Source organism: Elaeis guineensis, chromosome 12, assembly GCF_000442705.2.
Source record: "Elaeis guineensis isolate ETL-2024a chromosome 12, EG11, whole genome shotgun sequence".
Classification (NCBI taxonomy): domain Eukaryota; kingdom Viridiplantae; phylum Streptophyta; class Magnoliopsida; order Arecales; family Arecaceae; genus Elaeis; species Elaeis guineensis.
This window is the reverse complement of record NC_026004.2, coordinates 87,239,680-87,261,195: the sequence shown is the minus strand read 5'-3', so window position 1 is coordinate 87,261,195 and position 21,516 is coordinate 87,239,680. Positions and strand designations below refer to the sequence as shown.

General features: G+C 36.5%; 1 protein-coding gene across 1 annotated transcript in view; it reads right to left on the bottom strand.

Annotated features, from left to right (window-relative positions):
* Positions 1-21,516, bottom strand: part of LOC105061163 (uncharacterized) — a 31,767-nt gene that overhangs the window by 1,090 nt on the left and 9,161 nt on the right. The window contains exons 2-4 of the mRNA XM_010945126.4: positions 2,279-2,315; positions 1,097-1,333; positions 960-1,007 (exon numbers count right to left, since the gene is read on the bottom strand). Coding sequence (XP_010943428.1) covers positions 960-1,007; positions 1,097-1,333; positions 2,279-2,315 — 322 coding nt within the window. The remainder of the gene's footprint in view (positions 1-959; positions 1,008-1,096; positions 1,334-2,278; positions 2,316-21,516) is intronic.

Below are 21,516 nucleotides of genomic sequence, written 5' to 3'. Positions count from 1 at the left end.
CCGAGAAAGGGCAGCATTGAACTAGGTCAGTTGGAAAAACTTTGAGAAGCCTAGAACTTGCATACAACTAACAAAGCTTTAAAAGAAGCCAAGGGCTAGGTTATACTATTTGTGCAAGGGAAGGAATAAGTTCTTTCTTATAGGACTTGTTTCATTGACAGGAGGAGAGGAAAGTGTGGTTAATGGGAAAAATGAAGGAGCCCTCTTATTTGGTTGGAGTCTTTAAAGAAGAAAGATTGAAAAGTGGCATTCCTATGAGAAGAAACTTTTTCTGTTTCATAGGAAAGAAAAACCATGTGGAACATGGGTTTTTGGCTTTCCCATGGGATCTTTTTTCAAAAGTGCCCTTAAAGCCATAATAAAATGAGATAAGGTCTTTTCTTTTATTTAGGATAATAGAGGCATTTTACACAACCTTCCTAAAAAAGCATATGCTCAACCAAATATAAGGCACTATAGAATGTGCCACTTTCTCATAATCAAACAAACATGCCAAAATCACTTTTCCAGACATCATGTTCCAAAAAATCAGCTCCCCAAGAAAAAAATTCCAGTCAGGAATTTTGTTCCCGTGACTTAATGAGCCCATAGTGGTGTCTTTCGGTGGTTTTCTCCATCAGGTTTTCTCGGGTTAATTATTGCAGTCATCTCTTCTTTAATAGAGATGTTTGCCTTATCATCATGTATTGGAATAATACATCAATTAGGACTTTAACAATGGTAAATAGTTGTCTTAATTGTTAATAAGTCATGGATTGTTGTCATTTGTTGTTTTACCTTATCAACTACAAAGATAAGTCCATTCTAAATTCTAAATATTTTACTAAATCATGTGTCTAAGGATTCAAATGTGACACAAAAATCACATTCGGAGCTTCAAATTTCATTTCAATACATAGGTAACATGCCAACACAAGCAAATGATATCCAAATGACATAAATCTAGAAGGACGACTTACATGAATCACGAGAACAGGGCACTTCACCTTTTTAATTTTGTTAATGTTCTGCATAGGCAAGTAGACCAATATTAGTTTAAATTACCAACTGATACACAAGCCAGTTAGAAAGACAACCATCAACCCATGTGACTTACTTTATAAATGTCAAAGCAGAAATTGAAATTCACATGGCAGACCACACGTAGGCCTGACAATATAGCACTGTGAAGCACCACACCACGCAATCTTGGCAAGCGAGCTGCCAAGTGCAGTGTGGGACCACTACCAACAGACTGCCCATACAAGATCAAGTCTTCCTGACTGACTCCATATTCAGTTTCCAGGCATCGGTATACAGCCTCAATGTCTGCATAAGTGTTGTATTCGCTTGGCTGGACACCACAAACAGAAAACTAAGTTGGTCACTACATCCAACATGTAGACTTTTCAACATAAAACTAAAAATAATGGTAACATTTGAGAACTCGTGCTGCAAGGCTAGTGATATTTACATCAACCAGATGGTATTCACTTGGACTTGTACCTACCAGGTTCTTGTTAAAATTTAGCCGGACAAGATCCTTTAGAAAACTATCACAAACAATCATAGTAGACCCACTTGTCATTTAAATTGCGTGAGAAGGCTGATTTTACATGTTGATGAACGTTTTTTTGGTAAAAAGAGGGTCCACATTTTAAAAGATGCCTTTGAATGAATTATTAATATTCAGTCATGTATGCTACTGCTTCATAGAGAGCTGCTGATCAAGAAAATATTAATGCATTTTGCTTCAATATACTGCTAAAGAAATGCAAAGACAGATAGATAAGGTAATAGAGCAACAGCCCAAGTAGCAGTGTTTGAGCTGACCAAATTGCTAGATCTGCCATCAGACCATACTAATATTCATGACAAAGGACATCCCAATAAACATAAGATGCTTAATTTTTCTTAGCTTGTCTAGATGAGGCACAATTATCATGTTGAACCTGAATTAGTTTTTTGCTTTTGCACTTCTATTTTGCATAACACTCATGGCACGCATACATGATTGTATATATGGCCTTATCTGTAATATCAGCTGACTGTTTAGCAATTAAAAATCCACCATTTGTGCTGATGTTCGACATAGATTTCTAGCAGCACTCATGCAATTTTGGTGAAAGTTTAGGTAGAATAATTTTAAGAGAGTTTATGATATTATCAAAGGTTTCTGCAAACTCCACAGAAATATACACCTCAGAGTTAATAGTTAATAGCACTTAAGTTAAGACCAGTCGGCAACCATATTATCAAAAAAAGAAGAGAGATTAATAAATGTAAGCAAACAGCCTACCTTACCAGTTGAGGCTCCATAACCAGAATAGTCGTATCTGCAGATTTAAAGTTATAAGCATTAACTTCATTAAAATGATAGAAGCAAATGCAATTGTCTGTGTGTTTGTCTCTGCATGTCTCTGTGTGTGTGTGTGAGAGAGAGAGAGAGGGAGGGAGGGGGGGATTGTTGGGGGGATGTTAGGAAGAATATGGGGAAAATTAAAAAACATAAATAAGTTTTTTTGATGAAGAAAACATAAATAAGTTAAATAACAAAAACATAATGCCTTTGACGGATAGTCAAATAGATAGAACATAGATAAGGAAAAAAAGATTAACTAGCAAACGCTCAGAATAAACATTTCAAAGTAGCATAAGCAAAAAGTAGAAAACACATCAAACCATGAAAAGATGTTAAAAAATTGTCATTAAATTCCTCAAAGCCATCAATAAATATATTTTTTTCTTAAATTGCATAAAGGCTTTTCCTGATACTACTATGAAGTACAAGAAAAATGCATTAGTTCAATTTTTTATGTAAATTTAACAAAATTTGCTAATGAATTCATTGTTGAAACTGAAAACTCGAGTTTTTCAGAATATAAATAAAGGTTAGACAACACTCAACCCATTGTTGAACATAAATCCTGACCTTATCAACTCAAATGCCAAAGTAAAATAGTTTCAGCAACATTAGCTTCCCATTTCAACTCCCAAAAATAAATGGCCTACTAATAAAATAAAATCTGTCCAAGCTCCTTAACTCCTTTTATCTTATCCCATTCTCATCCCACTATAGAATTTCAAGAACCTACCTTCCTTTGAGTACTCTCCATGTCCATTGCCTTAACGAGGTCATGAATACTTACCAAGACATTCTTCGAAGCTTCTTGGACTATCCTAGTTCCCTTTCTCTCCTTTCTTTCCCTTACAATGATGGAATCCTGAGGATCATCAGTACACTTGCAGCAGAATTTTAGAACATGTACTCATCATATTTTCACATAAGCAAGCATGCATACAGGTTTGAGATATTTATCCATTCCTATAATGGTGATTCTGGAGTTCCTTTTTGTCTTCTTGTAAGAGATTGAGGCCACGAACACACGAGACTATGAGAATTACTATCCTCAATCACTTGAATCCTGTTTTGCCCGTTTCCTCATCTCATCTGGGTGTGTCCAAAGGGCTTGCTGGCAGATGAAAAGGATGACAAATCAGATGGCAAGAGGTAGACGTATGCACGGGCATGTCACCAGCATTAGTAGCTGGAAAGACGGTAATTAAAGGAAGGATACTATGAGTCTAGATGCCCTAACCTTCAAGGACTTTCATTACCCTCACACCATTGTTCGAAAGAGATAGATAAAGATAAGTGTGCACCCTAGGCTATAGCAGTAGGAAACTAAGTTAACAATTTTCCTAAGAAAGCTACTGAAAAACTAAGATAAGATAAGATACATTGATTTAGACTATTGAAGGATCCTTATAAACATTACAACATGATATTTATAAGTGAACCTCATCAACTATCTTAACACTTGTCCTTGCTATTATGTGACACATGGATCATTATTGCCAAAAGTGGTAGGTAGTGTTACCACTCCACTCACATCATGGAAAGTGGTAAAATAAGTATAACTGCCCCACTCCTCCGACATCACAGATAGTGAGAAGATAGGTGCAACTACCATCCTTAGGTTTTGCTCCGCTAAGATCTTGTCATGGGTTGATAATATTCGCTCACTTGGATCTAGACCACAATCATTCGGCCTGCATCCTCAGTGTTTCGCCCTACGCCCTACGCCTCCCTTGTTTTATCAACTTTTAGCTCATAACTGATTTGAACGTGGTATAAACAACACCCTCCACATCTCATCAGCTGACGGTTAGAACAGTAATGGGATGTATTCTGACACACCATGTCCATCAACCTAACTATGGATTTGGATGTCATTCAACTTGGCTGATTTGAAGATTATGCAGTTGTAGTAGTGTGAGACTTAAACTTGAGTAATGGTTAGAAACCATAAGGGATGTGGTGGAGGTAAGATCCAGCACCATGCTTGCCTTCTAGCCTGTGAGAATGGCAGATATGGCTGATCTGAAGAAGGTGCCTAATAGTACGGCAGACGCCCCTTGGCATATAGCTTTCGTGTGCATTATGAAAAGGAGGCTGTGGTATCCTCAAAGGTAGTTGCACCCCAGCCCTCGAAATATTAGCACGCTGCATCACAAGTAGGTTGAACTGTCGTCCACCATCCAGTACCATTGGAGGATGTCTAACTCTAGTAAAAGGGATCAGTGTTGGCATGATCCACCAATATTTCACCTAACAACCATCTATAGATCAAGATGGTTGAAACCTATCTTAGGCTCGAATATGGGTCTAATGTTGACTAAAGCATTGCTGATTGCTTGTTCAATCTGATCTGCTCCTACATCCATCTGCAGAATCTCTTCCTCATTGCCTTGGTAAATCCCGAGGATGACTCAAGATAATCTATGTCCTATTCCTCTTGATAGGCCCACATTCCAAAGTCGGGTTCCTCGAAGACTCTGACATCTCCATGTGAAGCTTAATGAGCCAATTCATCCACCCTAAAGATGAAATTGATTTCCTCTTCCACAAGATATGTGCAAATATAATGTGGCTAAACATATCATCTCTCAACCACAGAATTAAGTCTTCCAACCTATTGCAACATAGAAGCCAAAGATGCTGCATCTTGCTACAAGAGTGGTGTTAGCACAAAGGCCACTTTCTCTGCAATTGCTTCATTAATTTCCTGTCATAGCGACATGATGGCAGTTACGTAGTATCCCACTGGACATGCCAAAGAACTTGTTTGACCCTTTTCCTTGTTCCATTTGGGTGTGCCAAAGAGCTCGTTGGTGGATGGAAATGGTGACAAGTCAAATAGCAAGGGGTTGATGTGTGCATGGGCATACCACAGCATTAAAGCAGCAATACAATAGTGTGGATCCCAATGCCTTAACCTTTAAGGACTTTCGTTGTTGTCACACTGCCGCTCGAAGGACATGGATAAGGGTAAGGATATAGCCTAGACTACAGTAGTAAAGACCTAAGTTAACACTACTCCTAAAAAAGCTACTAGTAAACTAAGATAAAATTAGATGCATCGATTTGGATCATCGAAGGGTTTTTTTTCTTCACAGCGCAATTCCATTTATTTATACTAAAATAATTATAACTATTCGTTGTAAACTTGTAATAGTTGTTACCATATCTGGCTTCCACTCCTGGCGGTTCTGATAATTGATGCCAGTCATACTTCCACTACTTCATGTTTGCTAATACGATTACTCTATACTAACGGTCTTCCACATTTGAGAATATCATTGAGACTGATTCAGTTGCTTCGATCTATTCCTTCTACCAGCCATTTGACTTCATACACCTTGTATTACGATTGATCATAGCCAAGTCTTGAGCTGCTAATTAGCATGATTGCTGAATTCTACCTCTTCAACCTATACCTCCATGCTTAAGTAGAATTTATCATGGCCGAACTTTATTCATCCCAGCAAGGATCACGTAACTTTTAATTGCCTTTACTCCATCTAATCTTGTCCATGTGGTATTTACAACCTCCAGCTAGGTTGTTAAAATGGGGTGCAAACATTAAGCATATCTTGTGGGGTCAAAACCTATGGATGTGTGGCCATCCGCTATATGTTCGGCCCGTGCCTATGGGATAGGGCATGACGCTCCCCTTGCCACAAATACTATACTTCGTTCCAGTCTTGTGCCTCACCATCAATCCGAGGAAACCTAGCAACAAGACCTAGGCACTCCACAAATCTTGCTCAAGGGAACTTTAAAGTAGCACCATCTCTAATGGATTAGAACAAGAATATCCATGCTTTCTTTGGCTTCTTCATTATAAGACATGTATGCCCAATTATGAGCTTAAAGAAAATTTAAAAAAAAAAAGAGAGAGAGAAGCGGGCAGTTTCTAAACTGTCCATACAAGAAAGTGATGGGTGGTTACTAAACCACCCACAAGCTTATAACTCCCATACTCTGAGACTCCTAAAATGAAAGACAATGACCTAGAAGTACACTTGATGATAATTAACCGTATAATAAAGAGGTTTCAAAGAGAATATGTAATGAGTGAATTTCATAAAATGGAACTCTTGCATAACACAATATCAGATTTTTGGAAAAGAGTAATAAGAAAATATTGGAAATACGAGAAGATACATACTCATGATGAGCTAGTTGTCAAACTTAAAAAGACTTATAGGACCTTAACGACTAGTCAACTATTGGCAAAACAATGTAGATCCTCACAGTGTGACATATGTAGTAGCTAGAAATATTTATACCTATATTTTCTAGCTGCTTTAAATTATTGAATCATGTTTGTAAATATGCTTGTATATACGCATGTTTCCTTTTATGTTGTGTTGACTCATGTACAGTTAACTTCTTTTATTAATGCAAGTTTAACTGTTCAATTCTCTTTGATTAAGTGGGGCAACTGTTAAATGAATAACATGTCTTGTTCTAAAAGTATTATTGAGAGTAGATGATAAATAATGGTATTCTAACATAAGATATGGAAGATTCTTGGGAACATGGTGAACTTTCGATTCTGCTACTTATGTTAAGGATTATCATTATTTATGCATACTACAAAGTTAAATAAATATGTGCTTGGGGTGAAAATGTGCTAGTATTCATTTTGTACCAAATGTCTATACAGTTTAAGATGGCATCAAAGAACATTATTACTGACTTTAACAAAGACAAAAACTAGATGGTAAAAACTATAATATCTAGCAGACTAAGATCCACTATGTTCTTGAGGAATAAGAGGCTGTGGCAACCATCAACCATTCCATGGCTGATCCTAGTGAGGGGAATGATGCTCAAAATAGAAGAGATTAGGAGGCTTATCATGCTTGGAAGGCAAAAAATACCACCGCACGTGGTATTCTGATAAACGCAATGGTGGATGATCTTGTAGATGAGTGCAAGCAATTCCCCACTACTCATAAATGTGGGTACACCTGAAAGAGAAATTTGGTGAGACAACTATGACCAAGCTGAGACAGCTGATGATTAAATTTGACATATGCAAGAAGCATCCTAATCACAAAATAAGTGAGCATCTAAATGAAATATCAAAGATGATTAGGGAGCTGAAAACAACTTGTCATGTCCTGATAAATAAGCAGCAAGTCCAGATAATGATCCATTCTCTTCCTAATAATTGGAAGCACATGAAGCTCAATTTGACCCACATTAATCATATCAAAACCTTCACAGATGTTGCCCAACATGTTGAGCTTAAGGAAAAGTGCCTTGTATTTGAGAAAGGCACTAAGAGGATCTTCCTAGTTGGATCAGGTTCAAAAAGAGCTTCGAGCTCTAAGAACAAGGGCAAGGGTCAGATGTGGAAGGGAAAGAACAAGAAAGCAAAAGAAATAGCTCATGGGTGTAAGAAGAATTTCAAAGAAAACAAGATAGCAAACAATTTAAACAAAAGGACAAATCAAAGATAAAGTGTTTCAATTGCGGCAAAATGGGTCATTTTGCTCAAGTGTAATGAGCAGAACAAGATAACACCTCATACTAATTTGAAAGATACTGTTTGAGTTTTTAGTGCAATATTGCTCATTGATTCTTATCCTACATGAATTATAGACTCAGAAGCTACAGATCATGTGAGTGGAGATTGATGAGTATTCGTGGAGTACCATCGCATCCAAATAGGGATAAGATGGATATATGTAGGTAACAATGCAAGACTGGAGGTCAAAGACATTGGAACGTGTAAGTTGACTTTCCACAATGGGAGAATCTCATACTTACATGATTGCCTCTACACTTTGGACGTAAGACACAATTTGGTCTCCATGAAAGTTCTTCTTAGCTTAGGATATGTTTTATATTTTCGTGGCTATGTTGCGGATATTTATATGACATTTTAATTTCTTCAACATGTTTGCTAAATGGTTTCTTTGTTGTGGATGATAGACATTCTATTAATGTTTATCATAATAATAGTTGTTTTTTGCTAACTACTTCCAATATTATGGATGTGAATGTGTGGCATACTAGACTAAGTCATATTGGACAAAAGCGAATAAATAGATTAGCTAAAGAACTTTTGGATCCAGTTGACAAAATTGAATTAATCAATTATGAATATTGGAATATTGTCTAGCTAGAAAAGCAACTAAACAACCATTTACAGAAAAAAACAAGGGCCGATTATCCATTACAACTAGTCCATTCAAATATCTGTAGTCCAATGAGTGGTAGGGCTAGACACAGTGCATATTATTTCATCACTTTCGGAGATGACCAGATCTGGTTGGGACATGTCTATTTGATTTCTCATAAATTAGAAACATTGGATTACTTCAAATGACATATCAACTTGGTTGAAAATCAATTAGACAAAAGAATTAAAACTTTAAGAACTAATCCAAATAGTTCAACGAACTATGTGATGAAAAAAAAATAAATAGACAGCTGACTATTCTTGGAACCCCACGGTAAAATGGAGCGATTGAGAGAAAAAATAGGACCCTATTGGAAATGTTTAGGCCTATGATGATATAGGCCAATTACCCAATTTCTTATTGGGGAAATGCTTTGTTAACGGCTGTATATGTATCGAATCGTGTGCCTTCTAAATCGATTATATAAACTTCATATAAGTTACAAATAGGTAAGAAATCTAACCTATCTAATCCGAGACTCGAGGGGTTTGTAGCATATGTTCATGATCCTTTCCACAAATATGAAAAATTGGATCCAAGAGGGAAAAAATGTATCTTTATAAGATATCCTAGACACTTAAAAGAATACGTGTTCATAAGTGAACATCCAATTGGAGTAACTGAAATTGAATCACGAGATGTTACATTCTAGAAGAATGAGTCTCGAAGCAGCAACGAGATGTTACATTCTTGAAGAATGAGTCTCGAAGCAGCAACGAGATAGATAAAGAAATTCAATTATATGAATTGAATGAGGCAAAAAATAAAAAACCTAAATCTCTTGATCCGAGTGGGAGCAGTTCTATGCCTCAAGATGAACCATCTTAGAACTCTCAAATACGAAAAAGTACTCATCAGAGCATTCCTTGCAAACGTTTTGAGATTAAAGGTGAGGCTTTTATGTTGGCTTCACATGATGAAGCAAAATCAAAATCAGTTAACAAAGTCTTATCTAGCTCTGCCAAAGAAGAATGAAAGACTGTAATGGATGAGGAAATAAAATCAATGAATGCAAACCATGTTTAAGACTTGGTTGATCTGCCACAAAAGCGAAAGACTATTAAAAACGAATAGGTTCTCAAAATCAGAAAAAAGCATATGGGACAATCAAAAGGTACAAGGCATGACTCGTAGGAAAAGATTATATCCAGTAGGAGGGTATAGATTATGAAAAAATATTTTCTCCAGTTGTTAGATTTACCTCAGTTCGCTTTATACTGGCCATAATAGCTTAAATAGACCTAAAGCTACATCAAATGAATGTTAAGACGATTTTTCTTAAAGGAGAATTGGATGAAGCAATCTACATGAAACAACCTGTACGTTTCATGGCCAAAGATCAAGAGGACAGAGTCTGTAAATTAAACAAATCATTATATGGCCTGAAACAATCATCCAAATAGTGGTATTTGAAATTCCACAAAGCTGAATCATCCTATGATTTTAACATGATCAATGAAGATTATTGTGTGTACGTCAAGCGTGATGGAGATAATGTTGTTATCTTGTCACTATATGTTGATGACATTCTATTGGTCGGTAATACAAGGAGTTTGTGAATACCATCAAGAGATGGTTAACATCAAATTTCGAGATGAAAGACATAGGAGAAGCTACATGTATTTTGGAGGCCAAACTTTATAGGGATCGTTCTAGAAAACTTTTAGCTCTCTTAAGAACCTTATATCAAGAAGATTCTGGAACAATTCCACATGCAATACGGTAATGCCATTGACACTCCTATAGTAAAAGGTGAAAACCTTAGTCTCGATATGTCCTAAAACTGTAGAAGAAAAGAATGAAATGGCCAAGATTTCTTACTCGAGTGCTATTGGAAGTCTAATATATATTACAATGTGCACTAGGCCCAACATTTGTTTCACTGTTGGATTAGTAGGTCATTATTAATCAAATCCTCGAGGAAAATATTGGAAAGCAATCAAGAAAATTATAAGATATCTTAAAGGCACCATGGACTATTCCATGTGTTATGGAGATTGTTTGCATTTGGATGGATATTCAGATGCTGATTGGATTGGAGATTTAAATAAATGTAAGTCAACAGCTAGTTATATTTTCTTGCTCAATAATAGCGCCATATCATGGAGTAGCAAAAAACAAACCAGTATTACACTGTCAACCAAGGAAGCTGAGTTTACAACTTACTCGTCAGCAAATACAAGAAGCTATATGGTCGAGAAGATTGGTGCAAAATCTAGAAATAGTGAGCGACTTAATCAGACCTATAATAGTGCATAGTGACAGTCAAGCTACAATAGCTTATGTCAAAGATCCAAAGTATCGTAGGAGAATGAAACATAGATATTAAGAATAACTTTATGAGAGAGATATTGGCACAAAATGAAGCAAATTTGAAATATATTTCTATGAGATGAATGTAAACCGATCCTTTTACTAAGCCCATTTCAAGAGATGTATTTGTTGGTCATGTAATTTTTATGGGACAATGTAGAATATAAATTATTGTATAATACTATATTTTGTATGAACTTTAATGTTAATAAATAATACATTTTCTTTCTAGTCGTGATGTTGTTGATGTTAGATGTATGTCCTATAAGTCAATATGGCTGACACATTGTAATAAATCTAGGACACAATTTTGTACTTAATACATTGATTTGATCAATACAAGAGCAAGTTTATTTTTCATTCAAGTGTGATGTGTCCTTGAATCGTTCATGGAATTAACTTTTCGATATATATTTTCAAAGTGTTAAGAATTAGAGATATGTATTTAATTCCTAAATGCTCCCGATCATAGTATCATCATGAGGATGGTGATTGATCCGGATAGACCGACGCACAGATCGCTTCTTTCGGGATAGATAAGTCTCTAATCTACAATGTAGAGATACTGGACAACGAGTGCGGATAGTTGTTAGAGAACTAGTACTGAGCATAACCATACAAGAGATCACTTGAATTTCTATTCGATCGTCAGTAATTGTTTCGATGCTGTAGTTGTATGAATGATCCTTTGACCTGAGATGGTATGATTGCTCGCAGTGAGGCTGCTGGAGTTTGCCTGACACATAAACATGGATCTCAATGAGCCCTTGTAGTGGATGTTGGCGACAGTTCGTCCATTGTAGGAGTAGGGTACGCATCAAGATAGGATCTATCAACTTTGATAGAAAGTAGTCCTATGAAATTTGAGAGGCTAAGTCCAAGAGTCTGCGGTCACAGCAATGTAATTGATGAAAAAAATTTTCATAAGAATCATAATTGGACTTGAGCTGATCGAATCTATCATATGACTGATGTTGAAGTTTGACGATTTATCCATGACCTGCAATCTAGTCGGGGCTCACGATAGAGGGACTAAATCACACGTTAACTATAACTTGAGGTTCGTTTTCGGTTCTACTGGGTTGCCACTACATACTGCTAGGTGTCATTGATGGATTGTGAGAGCTCACCAGGATTGTTCAGGATCAACAATCCTTGATGAATTAGAGTGAAATTATTCCGACCCATTGAAAAAAAATTCAATGGTACTTTGATAGAGATCATTGTATATCTCACTACCAGATAAAATTGAACCTATGGGATCACACAACAAAGGGATTAGATTTGAAATAAACAATTGAGCTTATGAAGTGTCAATTGTGTTTAGAAAAATCTGATTGGGTTCAAGATAACTTTGCTAACACATGGTTGGACCCAATTTTCTCTTTATGTTTGATTTTTTTATTTGATAAGATAATTCAAACTTAATTGCATGCTAATAACCTAAATGAATTAGATTCATTGGACTTCAATTGTTGGATGTCTAAGATTTTGGATCAAATGAATTAAGGATGCAAGTCACTAATTAATTTTCTTGATAATTAAATTAAGGCATCACCTTGATTTGATCAAGTTGGGCATGATCATGTTTTAGAGGGCGTGTGAATCCCTATTGGGACGTCCCTTGGGTGCACTTTAGGGTGTGATTTAGTGGGTGCAAGGGCTCCAAGAGTTAGCACTTAATAGGTTTCCTAAAGAAAGTTGTATAACTTAAATTATAAAGAAACCTAATACAAGTAGGATTTGTATTATGAGATTGAATAGGATTCAATTTTTATGTCTATTTAAAAAGACCTTCCCTAAGGTCCCTAAGTATCACAACCAGCAGCCCACATGCCCCATAGGAGTGCCTAACACCCTCTCTTCCTCTCTCCCTCTCTTATCCCTTGGGCATCCAAACGCCCCACCTTCTTGGACGTCCCCTCTTCCTTCCACGCCCAAGGTTGTTGGGCGTCCCTCTTGTGCTGGTTTTTCTTCTTGGTAGCAGTATAAATCAAGGAGGAAAAGGCAAGAGAAGAAGAGAAGAAGATCAAAGAAATAATCAAAGAGTTGATCGCGATCCAGACTTTGTTCAAATTCACAGGCTGAATTTTCTTAGAGAAGAAAATTCAAATTTAAGAGAACTATTCCAGACTGATCCTGAGTGGATACCCATAGAGGCCGGGCACTTGCGCGGCTAAGAAAAAGCTTCTTCTCTTCCAGATTCAGATTTGAAGAAAAAAATTACGAAACAGGTATGTGATTCGATCACATGTTAAATTTCAACATATGTACAATTTCAGCATATGAACTAGATCCTTATGGTTTATGTTTTTATGCATGCATGATATAGATTAAAAGTGTTTTAATCTTCTATTCTGCTGCGGTGTTTAGAAAAAAAAATTTGAAACACATGCATATCCCAACATACGAATTCCAACAGTAGTATCAGAGCCACGGGCTTCATATGCATGAAATTGACATATATATTTTGAAAAGAGTTTCAAAATTTAATTTTTCTTTGATACATGAGATGTATAGATAAATACTTTAAATTTGAAATTTAATTTTGGGCTTAATTTTACAACATATAGATGATATGTGAAAGCATGCATAAATCTGAATTTTGATCTAAGAACGGTTTCTAGTTCATCTTCACATGATATATAGATGCATACATAAATCTGAAATTTTATTTGATCTAATTCATGATTTATATATGAGATATATGATTGCATGTTTAGATCACAAAATTTATTTTTTACATGATTCATGATTAGTATATGAGATATATGATATCATATTGTTGATCTAAATTTTATTTAGATCTAAATTTTACATGCATATATAAGATATATATTTGTATGTTAAATCGGAAAATTATTTTCATGATTTAAAACTTAACTTTCATGCAAAGAATTTAGATCTGAAATTTAGTTTTAGAATCTGAAATTTGTGTTTATGCATGAGGGCTTTGGCTATGAGAAAATCAAAAAAATTAAGTCATGTAATTAGATTGCATCTAAAATTTTTTATTTAAATGATATGGGTCTAATTCGATTAAGTAACTGATCAAACCGAATCAAATGTTGATTATGGTTAGACAAATTAAGTTAAATGATCATGTAATTGTTGTTGATCAAATCAATTGAATCGCATATGTAGAATCGATTAACCTAAGGACCTAATTTGGCTCGATGATTTAAGTTTGATTCACTTGAATTAACCTATTTGGACCAATTAACCTATTGATATTTAAGACAAGTAATTGAGACGTGGTTATTTAATTGGCTCCGTTAGCTGACTTGGCCAATTTATTGGTGTCTAAAAAAAACAACGAGGGAACCCCCACTGATCTTCACTTACCTGGCCAATTTAAAAGACTGAGTCTTCAATTGGATTGCTTAGCATTTTTGGTTTAACCCATACCAATTAGATCGATCATATGATGACTGATTAGATGAGATCTAAACCTAAACCTCCCCACAAATATTAAGTTCATAGATCTTCCACTATTGTAGATATGTAGGCGTGCTACTGGTGTTGATTGTTCTCGATTGGTTACAGTGGTTCAGTTGCACCGAGAACACGCAACCACTCTATTAGCAAAGAGTTGCTCCAGGATGAGAATGGGATTGGGTCCAATAACTGTTAGGTGAGGGACCCAATGACGGCCCTGCACCTGCTTGTGAACGATGGATCAAACTTAACTAAGAAGTGTGGTCAATAACTGTTGGATGAGTCCACATGACTTAGATATCAAATCGCTGCAACATGCTTAAAGAAGTATCTGGATAAAGAGTTGCCTACGTATCGGTGTGCATGTTACCAATAACTGTTAGGTGAGGTGCATGGCATCGGTGAGACCGCAACACCCACTAGGAATCCTCTTGTCATGTTAGAATTTTTGTTTCACATCCAGAGTGGAGGGATCCCAAAAAAAAATTAGTGGAGAGTCATTATTTGTATCTTAAAATCTCTAGAAGCAAATATAACATTAAAGTACAAAAGTCTAACTTGAATCTCTACTCTCGCAGTTAAACAATGTCAGCCTCAAACCCTCTAGCCCGCATCTTTGAAACCAATCGTTTGACCGGAATTAATTACAAAGACTGGCTCAAAAATCTCAGGATTGTCCTGACCTCAGAAAAACTAGATCATGTACTCGATCAAAAAACTATAGTGTTACCAAACCATCCTACTGCTGAACAAAGGACTGCTTTTGAAAAGTGGATGGATGAAAACAATCGGATCAAGTGCTATGTGCTGGTATCTATGTCGAACGAGTTGCAAAGCCAGTATAAGTATATGCCCACTGCCAAGGCTATGATCACTCACCTGCAAGAGTTGTATGGTGAGCATAGCCGTACTGCGCACTTCGAAGTGTCCAAGAGACTCTTCAATATGAAGATGCACGAAGGACAGTCTGTCTATAAGCACTGTATGACAGTAATCAAAGACATTGAAGTGCGGGAAGTTCGGGCTTGAAATGCAAAAAGAATTGCAGATGGATTTGATCTTTCAATTCCTTACGAGTTCATATAGTCAATTTATTGTAAATTTTCATATAAACAAACTCGATTGCACTATTCCCGAACTGGTCAACATGTTGGTCACTACGGAAGGAACCTTGAAGAGTTCAAAAGATACTGTTTTCGCTATGGAGCGGACTTCTTCCAAATGCAAATCTACTAGGAAGAAGAAGATAAAATCTGCTAAGAAATAGAAGAAAGAGAGCAAGCCAAAGAAGGAAGTTCTTAAGAAGGCCGAAGCAAAGGAAAAATATTTCCACTGTGATGCTGAAGGCCACTGGAGAAGGAACTGTCCACTCTACCTGGAGAGCCTAAAGATCAAAAAGGATGATAAACCTTCAGAAGGTATGCTCGTAATTGAATCTAACCTTACGGTTTTTTCTACTTCTAGTTGGATATTAGACTCTGATTTGAGTGCTCATATATGTATTTCAATACAGGATCTAATAGAAAGTAGGAGGTTGAGGGAAGGTGACATGATCTTTTGGATCGGCAACGAGCAAAAGTTGCTGCAGAAACAATTGGCACTTATCCTCTTCGATTACCGTCTAATCTTAGATTATACTTAAATGACTGTTATTTCGTTCCTGTAGTTAGTCGGAATTTGGTTTTCGTGTCTGTGCTTGCACAGAAACGTTTTAAAATTAGTTTCAATAAAGATTTTTGTTCCATTTATTTAAGAATAAATTAGTTGCACGAGATCTTTTAATTGACAGTGTATATCACTTGCATGTTGATGCGAATGTGAATTTGAATGAGCAAATAGTAAGTACCGTAGATCAAAAGAAACCCAGAGATGAAATTAACCAGAAGTACTTGTGGCATCATAGACTAGACCATATTGGAGATGATAGGATAAACAAACTGAAAAAAGATGGGATCCTTGGTTCTCTTAATCCAAAGTCGTATCTAACTTACGAATCTTACCTTCGAAGAAAAATGACCAAGTTACCCTTTATAGAACATAGGGAAAGGGCCACTGAGTTACTTGCCTTGGTACACACCGATGGGTGTGGACCATTTGATGTGCAGATCAGAGATGGTTATAACTTCATTACCTTTACCGATGATCTGTCTAGGTATGGATATGTGTATCCGATGAAATATAAGTCTGAAGCCTTTGAAAAATTCAAAGAATTCAGAAATAAAGTAGAAAAACAAACAGACAAATCCATTAAGATTCTTCGATTTGATCAAGGAGGTAAATACTTTAGTCAGAAATTTCTGAGATATCTTAAGGACAATGGCATAGTTTCTCAATGGACTCCTTCCGAAATACCTCAGCTCAACGGGGTATCCGAAAAGAGGAATAGGACCCTATTAGATATGGTCCAGTCTACGATGAGCTTCACTGTCTACCCTTATGTCTTTGGGGACATGCTTTATTAACCGCCATTTACCTATTGAATAGGATTCCATCAAAATCCATTCCTACCACACCGTATGAGATATGATACCGTAAGAAGCTGAGTCAAGGTTATCTTAAGACTTGGGGATGTCCAGTCTATGTCAAGAGACAAATGGCTGATAAACTAGAGGATAAATCTGTAATAGCTCGTTTTATAGGGTATCCAAAAGAAACAATGAGATACTACTACTTTTCACAAGATCATAATGTGATTATGAGTCGGAACGTCATATTTTTAGAAAAATAGTTTATCCAAGATGGTGGTAATGGGAGGTTAGTTGAACTCAAAAAGACGGGCTCTGAAGAGCAAAAAGCTATAGTCCTCAAGAACCCATTATTCATGAGTCAGTAGTTGACGTTCCTCTACCATCTCGTAGATCTAGCAGGGTCTCCTGACTTTCTGAAAGGTACATGGGTATGCTTACGGAGGAAGTAAAGAAAATATTTCATATGAAGGATAGGGGTCATGATGATGATCCTAATATCTTTGACGAGACGATGTCTGACATTGATTCCGAAAAATGGTTAAATACAATGAAGTCAGAAATTGACTCGATGCACTTGAATCAAATATAGATCTTAGTGGATCGATCTGAGGGTATCGTACCCATTAGGCGTAAATGGATCTACAAAAGAAAAATAGATGCCGATGATAAGGTACAGACCTATAAAGCTAAGCTTATGGCAAAAAGCTATAGTCAGTGCGAGGGCATTGACTATCAGAAAATCTTCTTGTCCGTAGCCATGCTGAAATCTATCGGTACTTTACTTGCTGTTACAGCTTATTATGATTATAAAATCTAGCAGATGGATGTGAAAACTGTCTTCCTGAATGGATATCTTTCAAGATATCTATATGGAGCAGCCTTTGGATTTCATATCTGATAATGGTAATCACAAAGTCTGTAAGCTGCAAAGATCCATATACGCATTAAAACAAGCTTCTCAAAGTTGGAATCATCGTTTTGATAAGACGATCAAATCATTTGATTTTCTAAAAAATAAAGAGAAATCTTATATATACAAAAGGGTCAGTGGAAGCGCAATAACATTCCTCGTATTGTACGTGGATGAAATTCTTCGCATTGAGAATGATATTCCCATGCTGACCATGATCAAAAGATGGTTGTCGAAGAAATTCTCTATGAAAGACCTAAGAGAAACATCCTATATTTTCGAAATAAAGATCTATAGGGATAGATCTAAAAGGATGCTAGACCTGTCACCAAAGCTATACATAGAAAAAATGCTGAAGATGTTTAGCATGAAAAACTCTAAAAGAGGACTTTTACCTCTTAAGCATGGTATTAATCTTTCCAAGACAATGTGTCCGACCACATCTGAGGAAGTTCAACGCATGAGTAGAATTCCTTATGCCTCAGCCATAGAGAGCCTCATGTATGTCGTGCTGTGTACTCGACCTGATATTGATCTTGTTGTGAGTGTCACGAGCAGGTATCAATCAAATCCAGACGAGGAGCATTAGATAGCTGTGAAGAACATCCTTAAGTACTTGAGAAGGACTAAAGATTTGTTCTTGATCTTTGGAAGAGATTCAGAGTTGCGAGTCGAGGGGTATACTGGCTCAAACTTCATGTCTGATCCTGATGATAGAAAATCTACGTCAGGATATGTGTTCATTTGTAATGGTGGCACAGTCAGCCGAAAAAATTTCAAGCAACCCATTATAGCGAATTCGACCACAGAGACTGAATATGTTGCTGCTTCGAATGCTACAAAGGCTTCTGGTTCAAGAAGTTCATCGCGAAACTTGGGATTATGACATCAGATGCCATACCACTGTACTGCGACAACAATAGAGCCATAGCACTTACTAAAGAGCCAAGATCTCATCAAAAATCAAAATACATCGAGCGGTGGTATCATATTATACGCGACTACCTCGAAAAAAAACATGTCGAGATGCGAAAAGTAGACTGCAGATAACGTGGCAGATCTACTAACAAAGCAATTGAGCCAGCCGAAAATGAAAGTCCACCTTGAGAAGATGGGACTTAGATTAGTAGCCAATTGACTTTAGTCCAAGTGAGAGGTTGTTAGATGTATGTCCTAGAAGCCAATATGGCTGACACATTATAATAAATCTAAGATATAATTTTGTACTTAATATATTGATTTGATCAATAAAAAGACAAGTTTATTTTTTATTCAAGTGTGATGTGTCCTTGAATCGTCCATGGAATTAACTTTTCGATACATATTCTCAAAGTGTTGAGAATTAGAGACATGTATTTAATTCCTAAATACTTCCGATCATAGTATCATTATGAGAACGATGATTAATCCAGATAGACTGACGCACAAATCGCTTCCTTCGAGATAGATGAGTCTCTAGTCTATAATGTAGAGACATTGAACGACGAGTACAGATAATTGTTAGAGAATAACTAATACTGAATGTGACCATACGAGAGATCACCTGAATTTCTATTCGATCGTCAGTGATTGTCTCGATGCTGTAGTTGTATGAATGGTCTTTTGATCTGAGATAGTATGACTGCTCGCAGTGAGGCTGCTGGAGTTTGACTGACACAAACATGAATCTCAATGAGCCCTTGTAGTGGATGTTGGCGACAGTTGATCCACTGTAGGAGTAGGGTGCACATCAAAATAGGATCTATCAACCTTGATAGAAAGTAGTCCTATGAAATTTTAGAGGCTAAGTCCGAGAGTCTGTGGCTATAGTAGTGTGATTGATGAAAAAAAATTTCATAAGAATCACAATTGGACTTGAGCTGATCGAATCTATCATATAACTGATGTTGAGGTTTGACGATTTATCCATGACCTACCATCTAGTCGGGACTCACGGTAGAAGGACTGAATCACACGTTAACTACACCTTGAGGTTCGTTTTCGGTTCTATTAGGTTGCCACTACATACTGCTAGGTATCACTGATGGATTGTGAAAGCTCACTAGAATTGTTCATGATCGACAATCTTTGATGAGTTAGAATGAAATTGTTCCGACCCATTGAAAAGAGTTTCAATGATACTTTGATAGAGATCATTGTATATCTCACTACCAGATAGAATTGAACCTATAGGATCACACAACAAAGAGATTAAATCTGGAATAAGCAATTGAGTTTATGAAATATCAATTGGGTTTAGAGAAATCTGATTGGGTTCAAGGTAACCTTGCTAGTACATGGTTGGACCAAATTTTCTCTTTATGTTTGATTTTTTTTATTTGATAAGATAATTCAAACTTAATTGCCTGCTCATAACCTAAATGAATTAGATTCATTGGACTCCAATTGTTGGGTGTCTAAAGTTTTGGATCAAATGAATTAAGAGTGCAAGTCACTAATTAATTTCCTTGATAGTTAAGTTGGAGTGTCACCTTGATTTGATCAAGTTGGGCGTAACCATGCTTTAGAGGGCGTGTGAATCCCTATTGGGGCATCCCTTGGATGCACTTTGGGATGTCATTTAGTGGGTACAAGGGCTCTAAGAGTTGGCGCCTAATAAATTTCCTAAAAGAAGTTGCGTAACTTAAGTCATGAAGAAACCTAATACAAGTAATACTTGTATTATGAGATTGAATAGGATTCAATTCTTATGTCTATTTAAAGGGACCTCCCTTGAGATCCCTAAGCATCACAACCAGTAGCCCACACGCCCCATAGGAGTGCCCAACACCCTCTCTTCCTCTCCCTCTCTTCTCCCTTGGGCGTCCAAACGCCCCACCTTCTTGGACGTCCCTTCTTCCTTCCACGCCCAAGGTTGTTGGGCATCCCTCTTGTGCTAGTTTTTCTTCCTGATAGCAGCATAAATCAAGGAGGGAAAGGCAAGAGAAGAGAGAAGAAGAAGATTAAGAAAATGATCAAAGAGTTGATCGCGATCCAGACTTCGTTCAGATTCGCAGGCTGAATTTTCTTCGAGAAGAAAATACAAACTTAAGAGGACTGTTCCAGACTGATTCTGAGTGGATACCCGTAGAGGCCGGACACTTGCATGGCTAAGAGAAAACTTCTTCTCTTCCAGATCTAGATCTTCAGATTCAAATTTGAAGAAAAAAATTGCGAAACAAGTATGTGATTCGATCGCATGTTAAATTTCAGCATATGTACAATTTCAGCATATGTACAATTTCAGCATATGAACTAGATCTCTGTGGTTTATATTTTTATGCATACATAATATAGATTAAAAGTGTTTTAATCTTCTATTCCGCTGTGGTGTTTAGAAAAAAAATTTTGAAACACACATATATGCCCCGACATACAAATTCCAACAGTTGAATGATACTAGCGCATGCATATATGTGTTACGAGGAACAAAAGTATGTTGTCAGGCTGAAAGTCGGCTCTCTCACACGAGCGACGACCATTGATATGAGAGTTACGTGCAGAGATGAAACACATGCACCAAAAATACAGAGATGATTGAGAGTTAATTGTACATTTTTTTTATATATCGCCTTGAACAAAAGGATTAAGATGAGGTCCAATTTTATTTTAAGGACCAAACATTTTAATTTCACCAAAGTGTTAGCCTGCAAGAGTATCGGATTTGAGTTTAAGCATAATAGTGCTAAGAGAAACGAACAAATGCTAAACTTAAGCTAAATATGATAGAATATTTAGGCTAAAAATCTGCATGGTAGTAATATATAAAATGAATAATGATATATGTTCTTTTCTGTTGTGAAAAGAAATACTACCATGGCATATATTTCATACTACATGCATAAAGACAACCAAAAGAGAAAGTAAGATAAATATATATATTAA